The sequence below is a fragment of the Nomascus leucogenys genome, chromosome 16, assembly GCF_006542625.1.
Source record: "Nomascus leucogenys isolate Asia chromosome 16, Asia_NLE_v1, whole genome shotgun sequence".
Classification (NCBI taxonomy): Eukaryota; Metazoa; Chordata; class Mammalia; order Primates; family Hylobatidae; genus Nomascus; species Nomascus leucogenys.
The window spans coordinates 70,375,445-70,391,980 of NC_044396.1; the positions used below are offsets into that span (position 1 = coordinate 70,375,445).

At 39.2% G+C, this 16,536-nt stretch overlaps 1 protein-coding gene across 5 annotated transcripts in view; it reads right to left on the reverse strand.

Moving 5' to 3' along the window:
* The window catches only part of SAMD12 (sterile alpha motif domain containing 12), a 446,664-nt gene that overhangs the window by 262,631 nt on the left and 167,497 nt on the right, over positions 1–16,536 (reverse strand). For 4 of the 5 annotated variants that reach the window (XR_004026197.1, XM_030795133.1, XM_030795134.1 and 1 more), the window contains exon 3: positions 3–132. Coding sequence is in view for 4 of the 5 variants with exons in the window: in XM_030795133.1 (XP_030650993.1) it covers positions 3–132 (130 nt within the window). In the remaining variant the exon portion in view is untranslated. The remainder of the gene's footprint in view (positions 1–2; positions 133–16,536) is intronic. The other variant, XM_030795132.1, reaches the window with a different exon arrangement.

Genomic DNA, 16,536 nt, shown 5'->3' on the forward strand with positions numbered 1-16,536 from the left:
ACCAGTTATGTCATGCTGTTTGAATGACTCACTGTAGATCTGATACTGATTCGGACAATGTTTCTTCAACCACTTGCAGACATCCTGCTGGGTCCATAGAGCCACCGGTTTAGACAGCTTCACCGTAGCTGACTATAAATAAAGAAGGAAAGGAAGATCTGTCAATGCTGGCCCCATGCCTAGGAAGACACTATAGTTAAAAGTCTTAGAGTACGTTAAAGGCTACAGACTGGATTCCCTGAAGATAAATATCCAGTTCTTGTTTTCCTCCTAACCTCTGTAGACCTTCTCAATACTGCTGAAAAGCACAAAGAAAAGGTCCAGGTGGAGAAGATGTGAAAATGATCTAACCATCTCTGCTGAGAAAAAATCCCAAGGAATTCCTAGGAAGTAGTGTTTTTTAATGAATACTCTCGCAAAAAACAATGGGGTTGCTAAGCAATTAATTACATTAAATGGGAGAAATAGCTGGCCCCAAGTACCTTTCTTTGTATTCCAAGAAGATATTTATCTCTTGCTATCCCTGACATTTCTAGAGCCTAGTACAACACTGGCTCCAGGAAGTGCTAATAATATTTTTAGGAATGAATGTCACTGGATTTAGATAACTGCATACTAAGAACTGCAAGTCTGCCTGGGGGCTCTGGACTTAGGGTGGCCCTGAAACGCCCGGGGGCATTAGTTATACCAAAGTGGGGAAGCAAAAAGTCAATTCCACCAGGATGTGGAGAATGGTAATAAGATAATGGGGCAGTTAGGCTTTATACAGAAGCCAACTAGTCAAGGTCTTTTTTTTTGTTCACTGGATCTTTCAGGGAAGTATTTATGAGGAAAACATACACACACACACATATAAAAACGCAGGGAGTGAGAGAAGCTTAGCCTTTGACAAATGATGGATTACAAATACATTCATTAGTGAATAAGCATCAATTTCATGCCCACAGGATGACCATGCTCTGATGGTCTCCCTCGGAGATCCCAGGAATTTGGTTTTGGACAGATTAATGCTTCACTATCTAGAATTTTTATCATGTTGGATCAGTGTTTGCCAAAAAAGTAAGGCTATCATATTGGCAGCTGTTTGAAGGCTCCTGGGTGGTACAAGGACATGGCCATTATTATCCCTGCTCTTCTCCATACGCATAATTTCCTTCCACTTCTCTATCAAATCTTTCAGATTAAGGCAAGGGGAGAGCCTTCATTTGGTATGAGTGTGATTGTAACACCTGCTGACATATGTGTTGTTGTTGTTTACTTGACAAAGAAAGGGCTTGCTTCAGTCTCAGAATCTTTAAAAAAAGGCAGTATATCTAGCATCTAATAACTTTTTAGAACTTTTTAGTATATTTAAAGTTATCCTTTATTTTATGGCAAATAATTATGGCAAAATAAATTTTATTTTCTGTAGCAATATCTTCTTTGCTTTTTAAACAAATTTGAGTGTAAAGACACAACTATCCCATGGGCCAATTTTTAATAAAAAAATAAACAATGGTGCAGATGGTGACAGAGTCATAGTGAAAACAGTGGAAGTAATATGGAAGCGATTCAAGGTTGGAAAGCACAATGCTCAGGTGGTTTTTTTTTATTTGTATATTTCCAATCATATGAGTCCTTGGGCCATTGCTTTCAAAATAATCACAATGCTGATCACATTTTATTTTGTATTGTGATATTTTTCTTTTATTAATTGTAGATTGTATTTTCCAAAGATGATTTTATATATGTCCATATATTCTATACGTATGTTTTCATATAGACATATATACGTACATATGTATCTGCTTTTCATTCAATGGGACTGACATTTCTTCCACTAATATGTGGGGTTGATGCTCCCTCCTACTCCATTTCAGCAAGGTATGTGACCTTCCTGACCAATGTATATAGTGGAATTGATGCTATGTGACTTCTGAGGCTAGGTCATAAAAAAGAAACAGCTTCTGCCTGATTTGCTCTCTGGCACTGACCTTTGGAAACAACCATCATGCTGTGAAGAAGCCCAGGCCACATGGAGAGACCACGTGTAGGAGTTTTGGCCAATTTGTCAGCTAAGGTCTCAGTTGTCAGTCATCACCAACCACCAGACAAACGAATGAACAAGCCTCAGATGATTCCAGCCACCAGCCTTCAAATCTTCCAGCTGAGGCCCCCAGATACCACAATAGAGAGTCAAGCCATCTTTGCAGTGCCGAGTGAATCCCTGACCCGCATAATCCATGAGCATCGTAAACAGTTGTCTAACGCCGCTAAGTTTTGGGGTAAATTGTTTTGCAGTCTGATGATGGGAGGGTGAGATATGTTATAATTTTGTGTTCCCCAGAGTGTCTTGTTTTCAGTAGATCCCATGTACATCCACAAGGATTAAGTGAATTAATTAATTAAATGAAACAGCATTCACAGACATAGCTTGCTATTTAACCAGCAGTGACTTTCACGTTCAGCCCTTGCTTCTCTACCCTGCTGTGTGTTGTGCCTATATGGCTCCTAATCAAACATGCCTGCAGCCCTTCATACTGGGGTAATGGGCTGCAGCCATTTTCCCTCTAACCTCTGTGGGAAACCATATTGACTTTGCCTAATTTTGATGAGGAGAGGAAGACCTTGGGCATGGAGGGTATAAATGAATAAATGTGTTTATTGTTGACGATGTTTAGGTTTTTTTTCTCTTTGCTCCTCATCATGTTCTTTCCTTTGCACAACTAGGAAGCTAGAATTTTAGATCTTTTAGCTAGAAATCACTTATCACCATGTTTCACAAGTCAGCACCTCTGAATCCAGTTCTTTCCTGCTCTACAAATGTTCCTTCAGATTAGCTGAATGAGTTTATAGCTGACACATCATTACTCTGAAACTCTTGCAAGTAAAGCTAATCACATCTTTTGAAAACTCCTGTAAACCAGTCACAGAAGGCTGTAAATTAGGAAGGGAAAGGCAGAAGGATAAAGTTGCTTATACATCAATATACTAAACTTTTTCCTTCTTGGAAGGTCATTCTTTAACTTGCTCATTTCCTGGGAAAGGGAGGACGCTCAGCCTCCACTGGGCTTCAGGTGGAGATTTACCCAAACACGCTAAGCTGACTCAGAATGCATCCTCACCAGCCCACCACGTATGCTTTTGTTCTAAGTTTTCCTTTTATCATGAATTCAGAGATTCTGAGGCTAACACTCAAGAAGTTGCTTTGCTTTATTCTTCAGCATATACTCTTACTAGGCATATACTAGTAAAAGCACATACTCAAAACTTTAGGCATAGATTTTTAAGACTGTATGAGGCTGGGCACAGTGGCTCATGCCTGTAATCTGAGCACTTTGGGAGGCTGAGGCGGGCAGATCACCTGAGGTCAGGAGTTCAAGACCAGCCTGGCCAACATGGTGAAACCCCATCTCTACTAAAAATATAAAAATTAGGTGGGCATGGTGGCATGCACCTGTAATCCCAGCTACTCAGGAGGCAAGAGGATTGCCTGAACCTGGGAGGTGGAGATTGCCTTGAGCAGAGATCGTGCCATTGTACACCAGCCTGGGTGACAGAGCAACACTGTCTCAAAAAATAAAAAACAATGTCTCCAAAAAAAAAAATTAAGATGCTATAAGCCTACAAAAATGCCTCCATGTAAACAGACATAATAAGTAAAATGAGGGTAATAAAGATTCCTACTGTTTGTCTCTTCTTAATCAGATGGTAATAAAAGTATTGATACCACTTAGCAGGTGATTCTTAGCCTTGGCATTTTAATGAAATTACTATTAGTTTGCCACACCTTAAGAGCTGTAATGACTCTAGTTACCCCAGTCTGCTTCTTCTTTTGGGATTCTCAGAGCTGACTTTGATTTGTTCTGCCTGAACTTCTCTTTTTGTAGTACCCAGGGTCAACCTCAGTTACCCCGCTTCCATCAGCATTTCCTCCATCCCCAGCAGCTACCAAATGTTGGGAGTGAATGCCATAACCTGATTCCTTTAAAGAGCTTACACTTCACTTCCATGTGCAATTAGAACAAGAAGTACATGTTAAACTATATCACTTGAATTCAACATATTGTCCCACTGAAGGTAGGAAAAGAGAGGCAGAGCTGTCAACGCCTTCGACCGCCTCCTTTCCTCAACATCCAACACCTACACTCTCTTCACAGCCATCCCTAGACGATGACTTTCTCTGATATGCTGCTGGGCATTTTTTTCCCCCGCAGTAGGGGCCTAAGCCTAAATGGTGATAGTCCATAAAGCAAAGAAATAAAGCATTTCACCTTTACTAGAAACAGTAAACTCATAAGAAAAAAACATCCTGCCCAATGGCAAACATTAAAAAAAAACTTGCCCCAGTTCTCTTTCTCAATGTTCATGTCTACCACATCATTCTCTGAATTTACAACCCTGGAGACAATTTTGGTTTATTTTGCTGCCCTGAAAGAGGCCTGAGGCAGTTTGTTATCTTAACCCCTATGCATAGTGACACCAAGCAGAATTCCAGACATTTCCTTTCTGAATTCGTCCTGGCCTTGCTACAGACAAACTGAAAGTGAATTTCAGATGCTTTTCCTTTCTGATGCCTTTCTGTTTTACAGGAAGAACTCACTTTATGCAAAATACATATTCCTGAGAGAAAGGTTGTTTGCAAATTACTTTTTTTTGGTAAATGATTTCTATTTTAATTTATTCTTATATAATACATTCAGCTATGTTTTACAGTAATTCTGATTTGTATTTAACTGGAAAGAACTCTGAAGCATTAAGTTTTAAGTTCTCCAAGGTAAACTTGAAGCTTTTCTGCTAAGTAACAGAATAATTAAATGCTTTAAAGAAGTTTGAAATTGAAAGAACATATTGCAAAATGCCTTGAAAGTTAAATTTTTATTTTATGATTCAATTATCCCTTAGCTTATCTGTTTTACAATATAAATTATCTTTTAATTTACTGGGCTTTGATTTATAAGAGAACACTGCAATTGTAAGATCCCAATGGTTGTACAAACTCTTAACTAGGTGAGCCCAGTTGGTTGATTATCAAAAAATAGAGAATGCTTGGACTGTTTACTTTCATTGGCAGGACAAAGTGAGCTTTATGGCCAAATTTCAGAAAGCGGTTTAGTATATCATTATAAGCAAGTGTTTGCAAGCTCTAAGAATTGCCTACTTCTTCCCTATCTTGCAATGTCCTTTCTTTAGTTCCCAGTCCTCTCTTTTATTAACTTCTCTTGTGTCATTTTACTCAAAATTAGAGAGAGAGAAAGAAGCAAAAGGAGGAAACACACACATACACAACAAATAATTAATGTCTACTTTAGCAGTTTTTAATGCTCATTCACCCAAAAAAGGTCACTAAATATCAGGCAAAATGGTTAGCTCATGGAATACTTGATATTTGAATTAAGTAATTTTAAAGTACTAATAATGTCTTCTTCTGTCACCTTAATCCTTTCATGGAAAGAGATGGTTAGAAAATTTTAAAAACATATCTTGTCTATTGCATGCTGTTTCCCGAATGGTCTATAAAATGCACATATTAGTGATTATTCATGGGTTTGGACCTAAATATTTTATGACAGAGAAAACTCTTAAACTTCATGCCTCCTAAGGGGAAGACATCTCATTGCTAGAAAGTTTACAGGTAAAAGAAGAATACATATCCCCTTAGGTGAAAGAAAGATAAATATACATAGTGTATTTGTGTTTAACTGAAAAGAACTCTTAAACATTAAGTTTTAAGTTCTCCAAAATAAACTTGAACCTTTTCTGCTAAGCAGTAGAATAATTAAATGCATATAGTGTTATTTCACATTCTTCCTTCTTTAACCACTGCTTTAATATCACCTGGATTATTTCTTGCTTTTCAAATTTTGATGCTAATCTCTTCTGATAGTGCAAGAGCCCCTAAAGACCAGTAATGTGTAAGCAACTTAGATAACTTTTCCGAACATATAGTGAGGCATTATTAGTTTTTTCATCTGTTCTGCACAGGGGATCTATTTTAGAGACTTCATTTCCTAGCCTTCTTCACTGAGAATTGTAGCTTATTCATATTTCCTTCAAAAGGCAGTGCCCTCAATGTGTTGACAACGAAAATGGAATGGATTACCAAAGCCTAAATTTTTATGATTAACAAGTAACAGGTGTCAGTTCATCATTTGAAATCCTTAACCAGTGTATTCGTTATTCTCCCATATTTGCATAATTTACATAAACAAAAGCTCTTTGAGGTTCTCAAAAACTTTTAAGAGTGCAACAAAGTCCTGGGACCATAAATTTGAGAACCACTGTTTAAAGACATCACTGTTGTAGTGTCTTTTTTTTTTTTTTTTAAGGGGATAAGACTAGAGGATTTTTTTCTCTAATTTGCCCACATTGAATATTATTAATGGACTTTAAAATTTCTAAATGCTGTGACCACAGACTCAAAAAGTTGTCAAGGACTTTCAGTAGTTAGTGGGTTCAAGTTTAAACCTAATGCAAGAGTCCAATCCACTTTAAGACATCTAAGATGGGGGTTAGTAAACCTAAACTATGATGAATATATCAAGGCTTGTGTGTGTAAACAACTTTACTTGGGTAAAGACAAAATGTCAATCTCCTAATTTAAAATGATTATTTTTTCTTTTCTTCTCTTTTTTTGAGCTACACAAAATTGGGAAAAACACTGATCTAGATTCAGCACTTTCCCTGAAAATCCACAGCATCCGAAAATGTATCCTATGAAATAGGCCACACCATTGTTAATAAATATTAATGCTTTAAAACGTACTTTCAAATGGAAGTCAAAGTCAGATCTTCATCATCTTTTTACTGATTCTTGAGTTTTGCCTTTGGATAAAGGCAAGACAAATCTCACTGCCCACTGTACTAATCTCCTTTTCACATGTCATATCAGGGCTCTCCATTGAGTCTCATGGCTTGATTTTTGGTTTCCTTTTACCATGATGTAGGCTGAGGAATCCAAAACTATATCTCCAGCTCAGTTTTCTTCCTGAACTACAGAATCATATATACATATGCAACTGATGACTTCAGTTTCATTTTTACATATAATAAATATATCAAACTCAACATGTCCAAAATTGAGCTCCTGGTCTTCCCCCTAAAAATGCCTCATTTGTAGCCTACATTTCATATCATAGAAACTCTATACTTCCCACTGTGGAGGCCCTGCATCCTGGATTTTTCATAGACTTTCCTCTTTCTCTTGTACTCTACATGTAATCTATTAGGGAAACCTGATAATTCTACCCTCAAATGTATCCAGATGTCAATCTCTTCATTACCAACATTGCTACAATCCTGAATGGAAACACTGTCATGCCACACCTAGATTCCTGCATCTATGCACTAATACAACAAACAGGTCATCCTGTTCTGTCCTTCCCCTTAATTGAAATCTTTTTTTTTTTTTTTTTTTCCTTTTTTGAGACTGAGTCTCACTCTGTCACCCAGGCTGGAGTGCAGTGGAGCGATTTCAGCTCACTGCAACCTCTGCCTCCTGGGTTCAAGCAATTCTCCTGCCTCAGCCTCCTGAGTAGCTGGGATTACCAGCACCTGTCACTATGCCCAGCTAACTTTTTTGCATTTTTAGTAGAGATGGGGTTTCACCATCTTGGCCAGGTTGGTCTCGAACTCCTGACCTCGTGATTTGCCTGCCTCGGCCTCCCAAAGTGCTGGGATTACAGGCGTGAGCCACCGCGCCCAGCCTCTTCAATGTCATCTTTATTACTCTTTCCCTAAGACATTCTGTTCCCACTACACCAGTCTTCTTCCTATTGCTCAAACATGCCAACTATGCCTGTGTTTTACTTTGCTGGAATACCCTTCTCCCAGATATCTATGTGGCTAATTCCCTCACTGTTTTCAAAGCCTTTGGGAGTTGTTTAAATGCTCCATTTTCAATAAATCCTATCCTGATCTCCCTGTTTAAAAATGCAAGACCCCCCTCTGAAGCTTCCTATACTCATTACCCTGCTCCAATATTTATCTCTCCATTATAGGTATCATCTAACACACTATACAATTCAGTTATTTTTTCTACTGTTTATTATATGTCTCTTCCCACTGGCTTGCAACCTGCACAAGGACAAGGGTCTTTCTTAATTTGCAAAGAATCTCAAACTTTAGAACAGTACCTGGCACAAAGCAGGAACTCAATAATTATCTGTTGAACAAATGAAAGAACTGTCTGTTCCGCCATCATATATCACAGATCCTATATCCTTTGAGTGTCAGAAAACTGGTTCAGGTCCCAGCTGCGCTCTTGACATTCCCACGTTAGGACTAAAACAGCCTTTCCCCCGACTAGATTTCTCTTATATTGAGCCAAAAATGCAGAGCCAGTCTAGCACTATAATTCTTAGCAAGACAGCTCACATCTCTGATCCTCAATTTTCTTCTTTTTCGACTGACACAGACAGTGATGTGATGAAACAAACTTGGCATTTGGAATCATGCAGACCTGGGTTGAAGGCTCTGGCATTCACTAGCACTGTGGGCCTTGGGCTGGTCACTGAACCTTTCTGAACATATTTCTAAATTCACTGCAAATAACACCTATCTTACAGTTTGTAGAAGGATTAGAAATGGTTTAACTAAAGCACTTTAAATAGTGCCTCCCACATATTATGTTTCCTGAAAGCGTATCTTAATATCTCCTGAATAGCATTGGCATCCTCTTCTGCTGGATTCTCAAGCCTGGCTTGGGGAAGCAGTGGGGCAGCACCATGGACACAGGCAGTCTTTTTTTTTTTTTTTTTTTTTGAGATGGAGTCTTGCCCTGTCATCCAGGCTGGAGTGCAATGGTGTGATCTCGGCTCACTGCAACCACTGCTTCCCGTGTTCAAACGATTCTCCTGCCTCAGCTTCCCGAGTAGCTGGGATTGCAGGTGCCCGCCACCATGCCCAGTTATTTTATGTATTTTTAGTAGAGATGGCGTTTCTCCATGTTGGCTAGGCTGGTCTCAAACTCCTGACCTTGTGATCCACCCGCTTTGGCCTCCCAAAGTGCTGGGATTACAGGTGTGAGCCACCGCGCCAGCCTACAGAGGCAGAGTCTTTGGAGTCCAGCTGACTTGAGCTGTAGGCATTGTGAGATGGTGTTAGGTATAGTCAGCTAAGATTGAAAGAAAAACAGTTGTTAAGAAAGGAAGAGGATTAAAAGGTACCAGTGAAAAACGCAGGCATAGGAAGAGGATAAAAGTGAGAAAATAGGCTGGGTGTGGTGGCTCATGCCTGTAATTCCAGCACTTTGGGAGGCTGAGGCGGGCGGATCACGAGGTCAGAAGATTGAGACCACAGTGAAACCCCGTCTCTACTAAAAATACAAAAAATTTGCTGGGCGCGGTGGCGGGTGCCTGTAGTCCCAGCTACTCGGGAGGCTGAGGCAGGAGAATGGCATGAACCCAGGAGGTGGAGCCTGCAGTGAGCAGAGATGGCGCCACCACACTCCAGCCTGGGCATCAGAGCGAGACTGTCTCAAAAAAAAAAAAAAAAAAAGAGAAAATATAGAAAAAGGGGGAAAATGGAAAAATAAAGATACCAAATTAAGAGGGGCAAAGGTAAGTTTCTCTTTATTCAGGCCTAGGTTTGCTGCAATGACACGGTATCACCTCATGTCTTCCAGTGATAAGTCCTGTCATTTATTTCTCTCTGAAACTCAGGATCAGCGGTCCTCTATTTCCAGGGACAGTCATGTACAAAGTGTCCCAATTCCATGCAAAGATACAGCCCAGCTTCCCCAGGCACCTCATGGAGCTGTTTATAAAAGCACACTATCCAGATGTGTAAACGCCACTGCTCACAAGCTCTGAAGCGGATGCTTGTATGCAAAGCTGGTGAGATCTGCTGGCCCCCAAACACATGCTGCTGGGCATCAGGGTGTCTACAACAAAAACTCATAGAGGGAATAAGCAGATGTCCTTAGGCACTCAACAGGAAACAAGACATCCTGGCAGCCTGGATGGCTCTGGTTATCAAGGCCTGTTCTTCCTATCAGCCCAGAATGCACAGCCTGTCAAGAGAAATATGGAGGGAGAGGATCACACTGTACTCTGTGTCTGCTCTGTCTTAGTACAGCAGGAAAACCTATCACTCATCCACATAGATGAGCACACTCTATGGGAGGTGCTGCGACACAAAGGCGTATGTATGCCCTGAGCACGTACCTGGGGCAAATCCCTCTGTGAATGTTTGATGAATGAAAGCATGACAAAAGCAAAAATGAAAACAAAAATGAACCATAAAAATTGTTATTGATCATCATTATCATGTCATTTCTACAACAATTACTTTGGAATAACAATGTGGTAGATTGATGACAGAAATGTCCTCAGTGCAAAAATGCCCCTGTGTAATATGACTAAAGGTCCTCTGCCATGAGATGGCATCTATTTTTCCACCTCTTGAGTCTGGGGGGTAGAAGAGAGCCATGTGGCTTGCTTTGACTAACAGAATGCGGCAGAGGTGGTGACGGGCCAGGTTTCTCAGATATGTTTCCAAGAGGCTTGGCATGCATTTGCACTCTTCTTTTGCTTTTCTGAAACCCTTCTGAGAACGTGTGTGGTCAAGCCTGACCAAATTAGCTTCAGGGATGTGGCTTAAAAGTATACTGATGCCATTCCAGACATCATGTTCGATATCATTCTAATGATATTCTTCCCACAAAACATGGGAAGAGTTGTCTTAAGAACTTTACATAAATCATCTTGAATTTTCCTGACAACCTGCAAAGTAGGTATTACTGCTCGTAGAGAAACATGCTTAGAAAGGTAACTCATCCAAGGTCACACCGCGAGTGAATTTCAGAACGCATTCAGTCCAGGTCTGCAGTAATTTCAAACTTCATGCTTACTTCATGATATCACACTAATTTGATAGAAACAGGAGAGAACAATGAGGATTAGAGATGTGAGCATCTTACTGAGGTTTCCAGTGCTAGTTTGCTTCCTTAATGAATTAAGATAAACCTGATCAAAAATGACTCTAACTTTGTCCTAATCTGGGTATGCCAAAGGCAGAGCTGGGTTCAGGACCAGCCACATGACTCCTGCTCAAGGGCTTTTTCTACTCACCTTATCATGGAAGGAGGTGCATTTTCTATACAATAGGGCAGGAGGTGCATACAGGAGGTGCATACTATACAATAGGGCAATGCTAATCTCTCTGTCTCTCAATTATATCACTAGTAAAGTGAGAAAATATCTACTCTGCCCATTTTACAAAGTTGTTGTGAAGATCAAATCAAATACTCAAAAGTCTAAGTGTTTTATTTGGATCATTTTATAGAAAAGAGAGGGCTGATGGGCCCAAGGGACGTTACAGTCACCATGCTGTTGGCACTGTGTTAAAAACAGAAGCACTACAAAATATTGCTGCGATTGTATTTAGTAGGGCAGTGTAGGGATTTGGGGGCTTGGAAAGCCTATGAATTCTGGAATCCACTAGGGTAGGGGGTGGTCTATACAAAGTTTCCAATACTAGTGTTCTTGGGCTTTAAAAGTTAGCCACCCCCAATCCCAGGTTTTCTTGGTGTTAAAACAATTTATCTATCTGTTAATTCAGCCAAATGATGAATAAATTGACAGGGCTAGTATGGACTGAACATCTGTGTCTCCCCAAAATTCATATGTTGCAGCCCTAAGTCCCAACTTGTATTCCAAGACAGGGCCTTTAGGGAAGTAATTAAGGTTAAATGAATTCATAAAGAGTAGTTCCCTGGTACATAGGATTAGTGTTCTCATAAAAAGAGACCTCAGAGAGCTTGCTCTCTCTCCACCACACAGAGGGAGGGTGGCCCCTGTGCAAAAGAGGACACGATGAGACGCTCACCAAAATCGAACCTCATTGGCACCATGATCTCAGACTGCCAGACATTTGAACTAGGAGAAAATACATTTTGTTGTTTAAGGCACCCAGTATGTGGTACTTCATTATGGCAGCCAGAGGTGATTAACACAGGAGCAAACTCCAGTTCAGATGGACTGTTCAATTCAGACAAAACAGTCTGACAATCTAAGATGGACAGAGCTTTGAAAATCTCACTACCAACATAGTGGGAAGAGGATAAGCTAGAGGTTAAATGAATTATAATAGATTTTTTACTTTATATATATTCTCATACATTTGCATTTACTCTTCAAATACTAGGTTTTATACAATCAGAAAAAATTTTTGCTGAGAATTTGCCTCATTAACATAATTACTTTTATTTATAAAAACTTTTTCCAGAATCCATGTCCATGCACATATCTTTACAACCACATTCCCAGTAAATAATAATGGGCCCTCATTTGATTAATTAATTTTTACACTTTCATAGTCATTCTATCATTCATTTTTTATCCTGTTTATTTCTAACCCTTTTGTTGCTATAAAAGAAAGTATGCACATGGTTTTAAAAAATAAGTTATCCCAAAAGGCTCAGAGAAAAAACCATGAACTTCTTGTCCCATCTCTTCTGACTGGAAACTATCTTGTTTTCAAAGTATAACCCGAACATGATCCTAACTCAAACATCTCCCTTCTGCAACTTCAGGTGCAATTTCCAGGGGTAACTTCTTAGTGGTTTATCTTATTAGTCTCTAATTTATGAGACTCAAAGGATTATCCATTGATACCACAATGAGAATGATCAGGAATTAGCAGACACGTGCTAGCTTCCTCCTCTTGTCTCTTCTTCTGAATGTCTGTGACAGTATTACTAATTTTAGTTCATCTATTATTTTTTAACCTTAAATGATGTATTTAAATCTATATGATTTTCCAAAAAAGGTTTTAAATTTTTTTTCCTATAATTGTTCCTTGCCTTCAAAGTCTGACCTTCTGTCATCCACAATATTACTTTTATTATATATTGTCAAGGTTAACAGCAATATTTTCTATTCTAAGACCTCTATTTGGTCTGCTATGCTAAGTATGATTGTAAATTGAGACACAGGTAAAAAAATCAATAAGCAGCATTTAGCTTATGATTACATATACTATTCCAATGCTGGGCTAATTAGTCCGGTTTGGATGATTTTTTTTCTTCTATCACATTCTCAGTGGTCCAGTGTCATATCCACTAACAATCACAAATAAGTTTCCCAGCATTAAAAGTAAATAGCCTTTCTTTTCTCATATGCCAGAAGTTGCTTAAATTCATGCCACAGTTTAGTTTAATTCATATTTGGAGCAAATATTCTTATGCAATGTTAGAGTCTTTGGGGGTATTTATTTATTTATCTTTGAGACAGGGTCTTGCTCTGTCACTCAGGCTGGAGTGCAGTGGTGTGATCCTGGCTCACTGCAGTCTTAACGTCTCAGATTCAAATGGTCCTCCTATCTCAGCCCCACAAGCAACTGGGACTACAGGTGCATGCTCCCATGCAGCTAATGTTTTTACTTTTTTATAGGGATGAGGGTCTCACTATGTTGTCCAGGCTGGTCTCAAACTCCTGGGCTCAAATTATTCTCCTGCCTCGGCCTCCCAAAGTGCTGGGATTACAGGCATGAGCCACCATGCCTGGCCACTTCGGAGTATTTAATTTCATTTCTTCTTCTCTTGTTTTGTTGGTATCAATTTTTTCAAACATTTTAATTATCTATTTACCAAATTCCCTGTTTTTCCCAAAGATCTACCTCATAGAGTTCTCCTTACCCCAGATTACAATGGCTGCTCCCCAGACCTGCTACAAAGGGGCCATTTGGTATTTTCCTCCATTGCTGCCCTGGATGGATGGATAAACTGTTCCCTAGATCCCAATCTTCCTTTTTTTCTTAGTTTATGTCTTCTCTTTGCTGGAACATATTCATAAGCAACTTCCTAAGAAATGGCTTTGGGGGTAAACATTCTCAATCCCTGCATGTCAGAAAAAGTCTCTATTCCACCTTCACATTTGATTGATAAAATGGCTAGATCTAGAGTTCTAAGCTGAAAAAACAATCCCTCACAATTTTGAAGTCATTGCTCCACAGTTTTATTCCTTCAAATGTTGCTGCGAGAAATCTAAAGTAGCTTGAGTCTCATTCCTTTTTTGATATCTTATATTTTTCCCCTAGAAGGCTTTAAGGACCTTTTTATTCTTGACATTCTGAAATTTCATGAGAATGTGCTTAGATATGGGTCTTCTGTAGTCCGTTTCAATTTAAAGATCAAGCCATGGTGAATCATGCATTATTAGTCTTTAAAGTATATTCCCTACTCTGTTTACTCTGCTCTCTTTTCTAGAATGTCTATTACTAAATATTGAATCTTTCAGATTGAGTATCTACATTTTAAAAAGTTTTTATTTTCAGTTTGGTAAAATACACATAACACAAAATTTACCATCTTCATAATTTTTAATTGTACAGTTCAGTAGTATTAAGTACACACTGTTGTATAACCATCACCACCATTGATCTCCAGGACTCTTTCCATTCTGCAAAACTGAGACTCTGCACCCATTAAAACAGTAACTCCCTATCCCCTTGTCTCCCCATTCCCTCTGGCAATTACCATTCTACTTTCTGCTTCTGTGAGTTTGCCTACTCTATCCTCACATAAGTGAACATGCCATTCTATCTTTTTGTGACTGGCTCATTTCACTTAGCCTATTGTCCTAGAGGTTTATTTATGTTGTAAAAAGTGTCAGCATTTCCCTCCTTTTTGAGGATGAATAACACTGTCTGGTTTCTCCATAAGAAAGCATCTTGGAAGAGTTGTATGAGCTAACCGAATCTGTTTCAGTACCTCATGCGGTCTCCCCACATTCCAGCTGGCTTCCTTCCTCATCCTCCCACTGGTCATGCTCTTGTCATGGCCACCGAGACATGCAGGTTGCTAATTCCAGTGTTACTTCTTCCAAGACAACAACTTCCTTCCTGTGGCCTCTTGGTAGCCTCTGACACAATGGAACACACTTTCTTCTTGAGATACTTTCTTCTCCTGGCTTCCACACCTCTCTCTCTCTCTACTGTTTACTCTGTTCTCCTTTCTAGAATGCCTATTACTAAACATCGGACCTTCTAGATTGAATATCTACATTTTAAAAAGTTTTTATTTTTAGTTTGGTAAAATACACACAATATAAAATGGTTTTCTCTCTACCGCACTAGGTAGTCCTTCTTCTTTGTCCCGCCTTCCACTTTGACCTAAATGGTGTGCTTTGGGGTTTGGTTTGGGAATCCCTTTTACTTCCTATCTGTACTCTCTCCTGGGGTAGTTTCAAGTCCCACTGGCTTTAAATATTGTCAATAAATCAAATGACTCTCAAGTTTATTATTCTTTCTCAATATCTCTCTTTAATTCCCTCTCCATCTTTACCAGCTGCCTACTCGATATCCCACTTGGCTGTCCAACAAACAGAACTTTCAAACTTAACACGCTCAAAACAAAATTCATGACTTCCCTCAAATCTGCTCTCCCACCAGTTTCTACATCCTGGTAGATCCTGACCAAAATCCCAGTAATCATCCTCATACATACATATATACATCATACATATATACATACATACATGTACATACAAGACTGTGGGGTATACCCAGACAGTATCTTTAGGATGCATACATTCACTTTCACCTTTATTCCTTCCACCTCATTCAAAGGCAACTATTTCTTACCTAGACTCTGGCAATAACGTCCTATTTTCCAAATTCCACACTTTCCACCTACAGTCTATTGTTCACAGCACAATCAGAGTAAACTTATAAATATGTAAACCTGATTGGGTCCTTCAGTGGCTTTCCCTGCACTTATAAAAAAATCCAAACTCCAAGCCTGCAGGCCCTCTCTCCTAACACATATTCTACTCTTCTTTTTCATGGTCTTGATGTTCCAAGAATAAGAGAGTCCTGTTCTTTCTGTTCCTCCAACATATACAGCCCACCCTTACTTTAGGGTGAGTAATGAAAGTTAGTTCTTCTCTCAGATGTTCTCAGGGCTAGCTTCAGCTCATCATTCAGATCTCATCTTAAACATCATTTCTTCAGGGTCATCTTCCTTGATCATGTAATCTTAAGTAATCCCCAAGACGTTTTTAACACATCCCATCTTCACTATATCCCTTATGGTGATCTGATATTTTCCTACACCTATTTACTACAACATTCTCTGCACTTAGCACCTAGGCACTTAATGAATATTCTTTAGATGCATGAATTATACAATAAGTATGGAGCTCTCTCCATTGTCCATGATGTTTCCTAATGATATATACATTCTAGAAGTGAGAGTACAGAATAAAACCTTTTCTCCATGTATCTGTTCCTGTTCCAATTTGATAGTAGAGCAGGGTTTTCATGTCAAGACAAAGGCAAACAACTTGAAAAGCCCAGGAGTGGCCTTGTGGATCTGTATTAAAATATAGGAATGTGTCTGCTCTGTCTCCATTCATTCATTCATTTATTCAAATATATTTACTGGATACTTGTTCAAAGCCTAGCATTGTATTAGGTATGGAGTTTTGTGCGAATAACACAAAAGAAGCCTTTCTGTCACTGTACACTTTTTATTCACAAGTGTGAGCTAAACAGACCAATAAATCTAATAAGGAGGGTTGTATGACATCACACACTCAGCCTGACTCTGCTCAA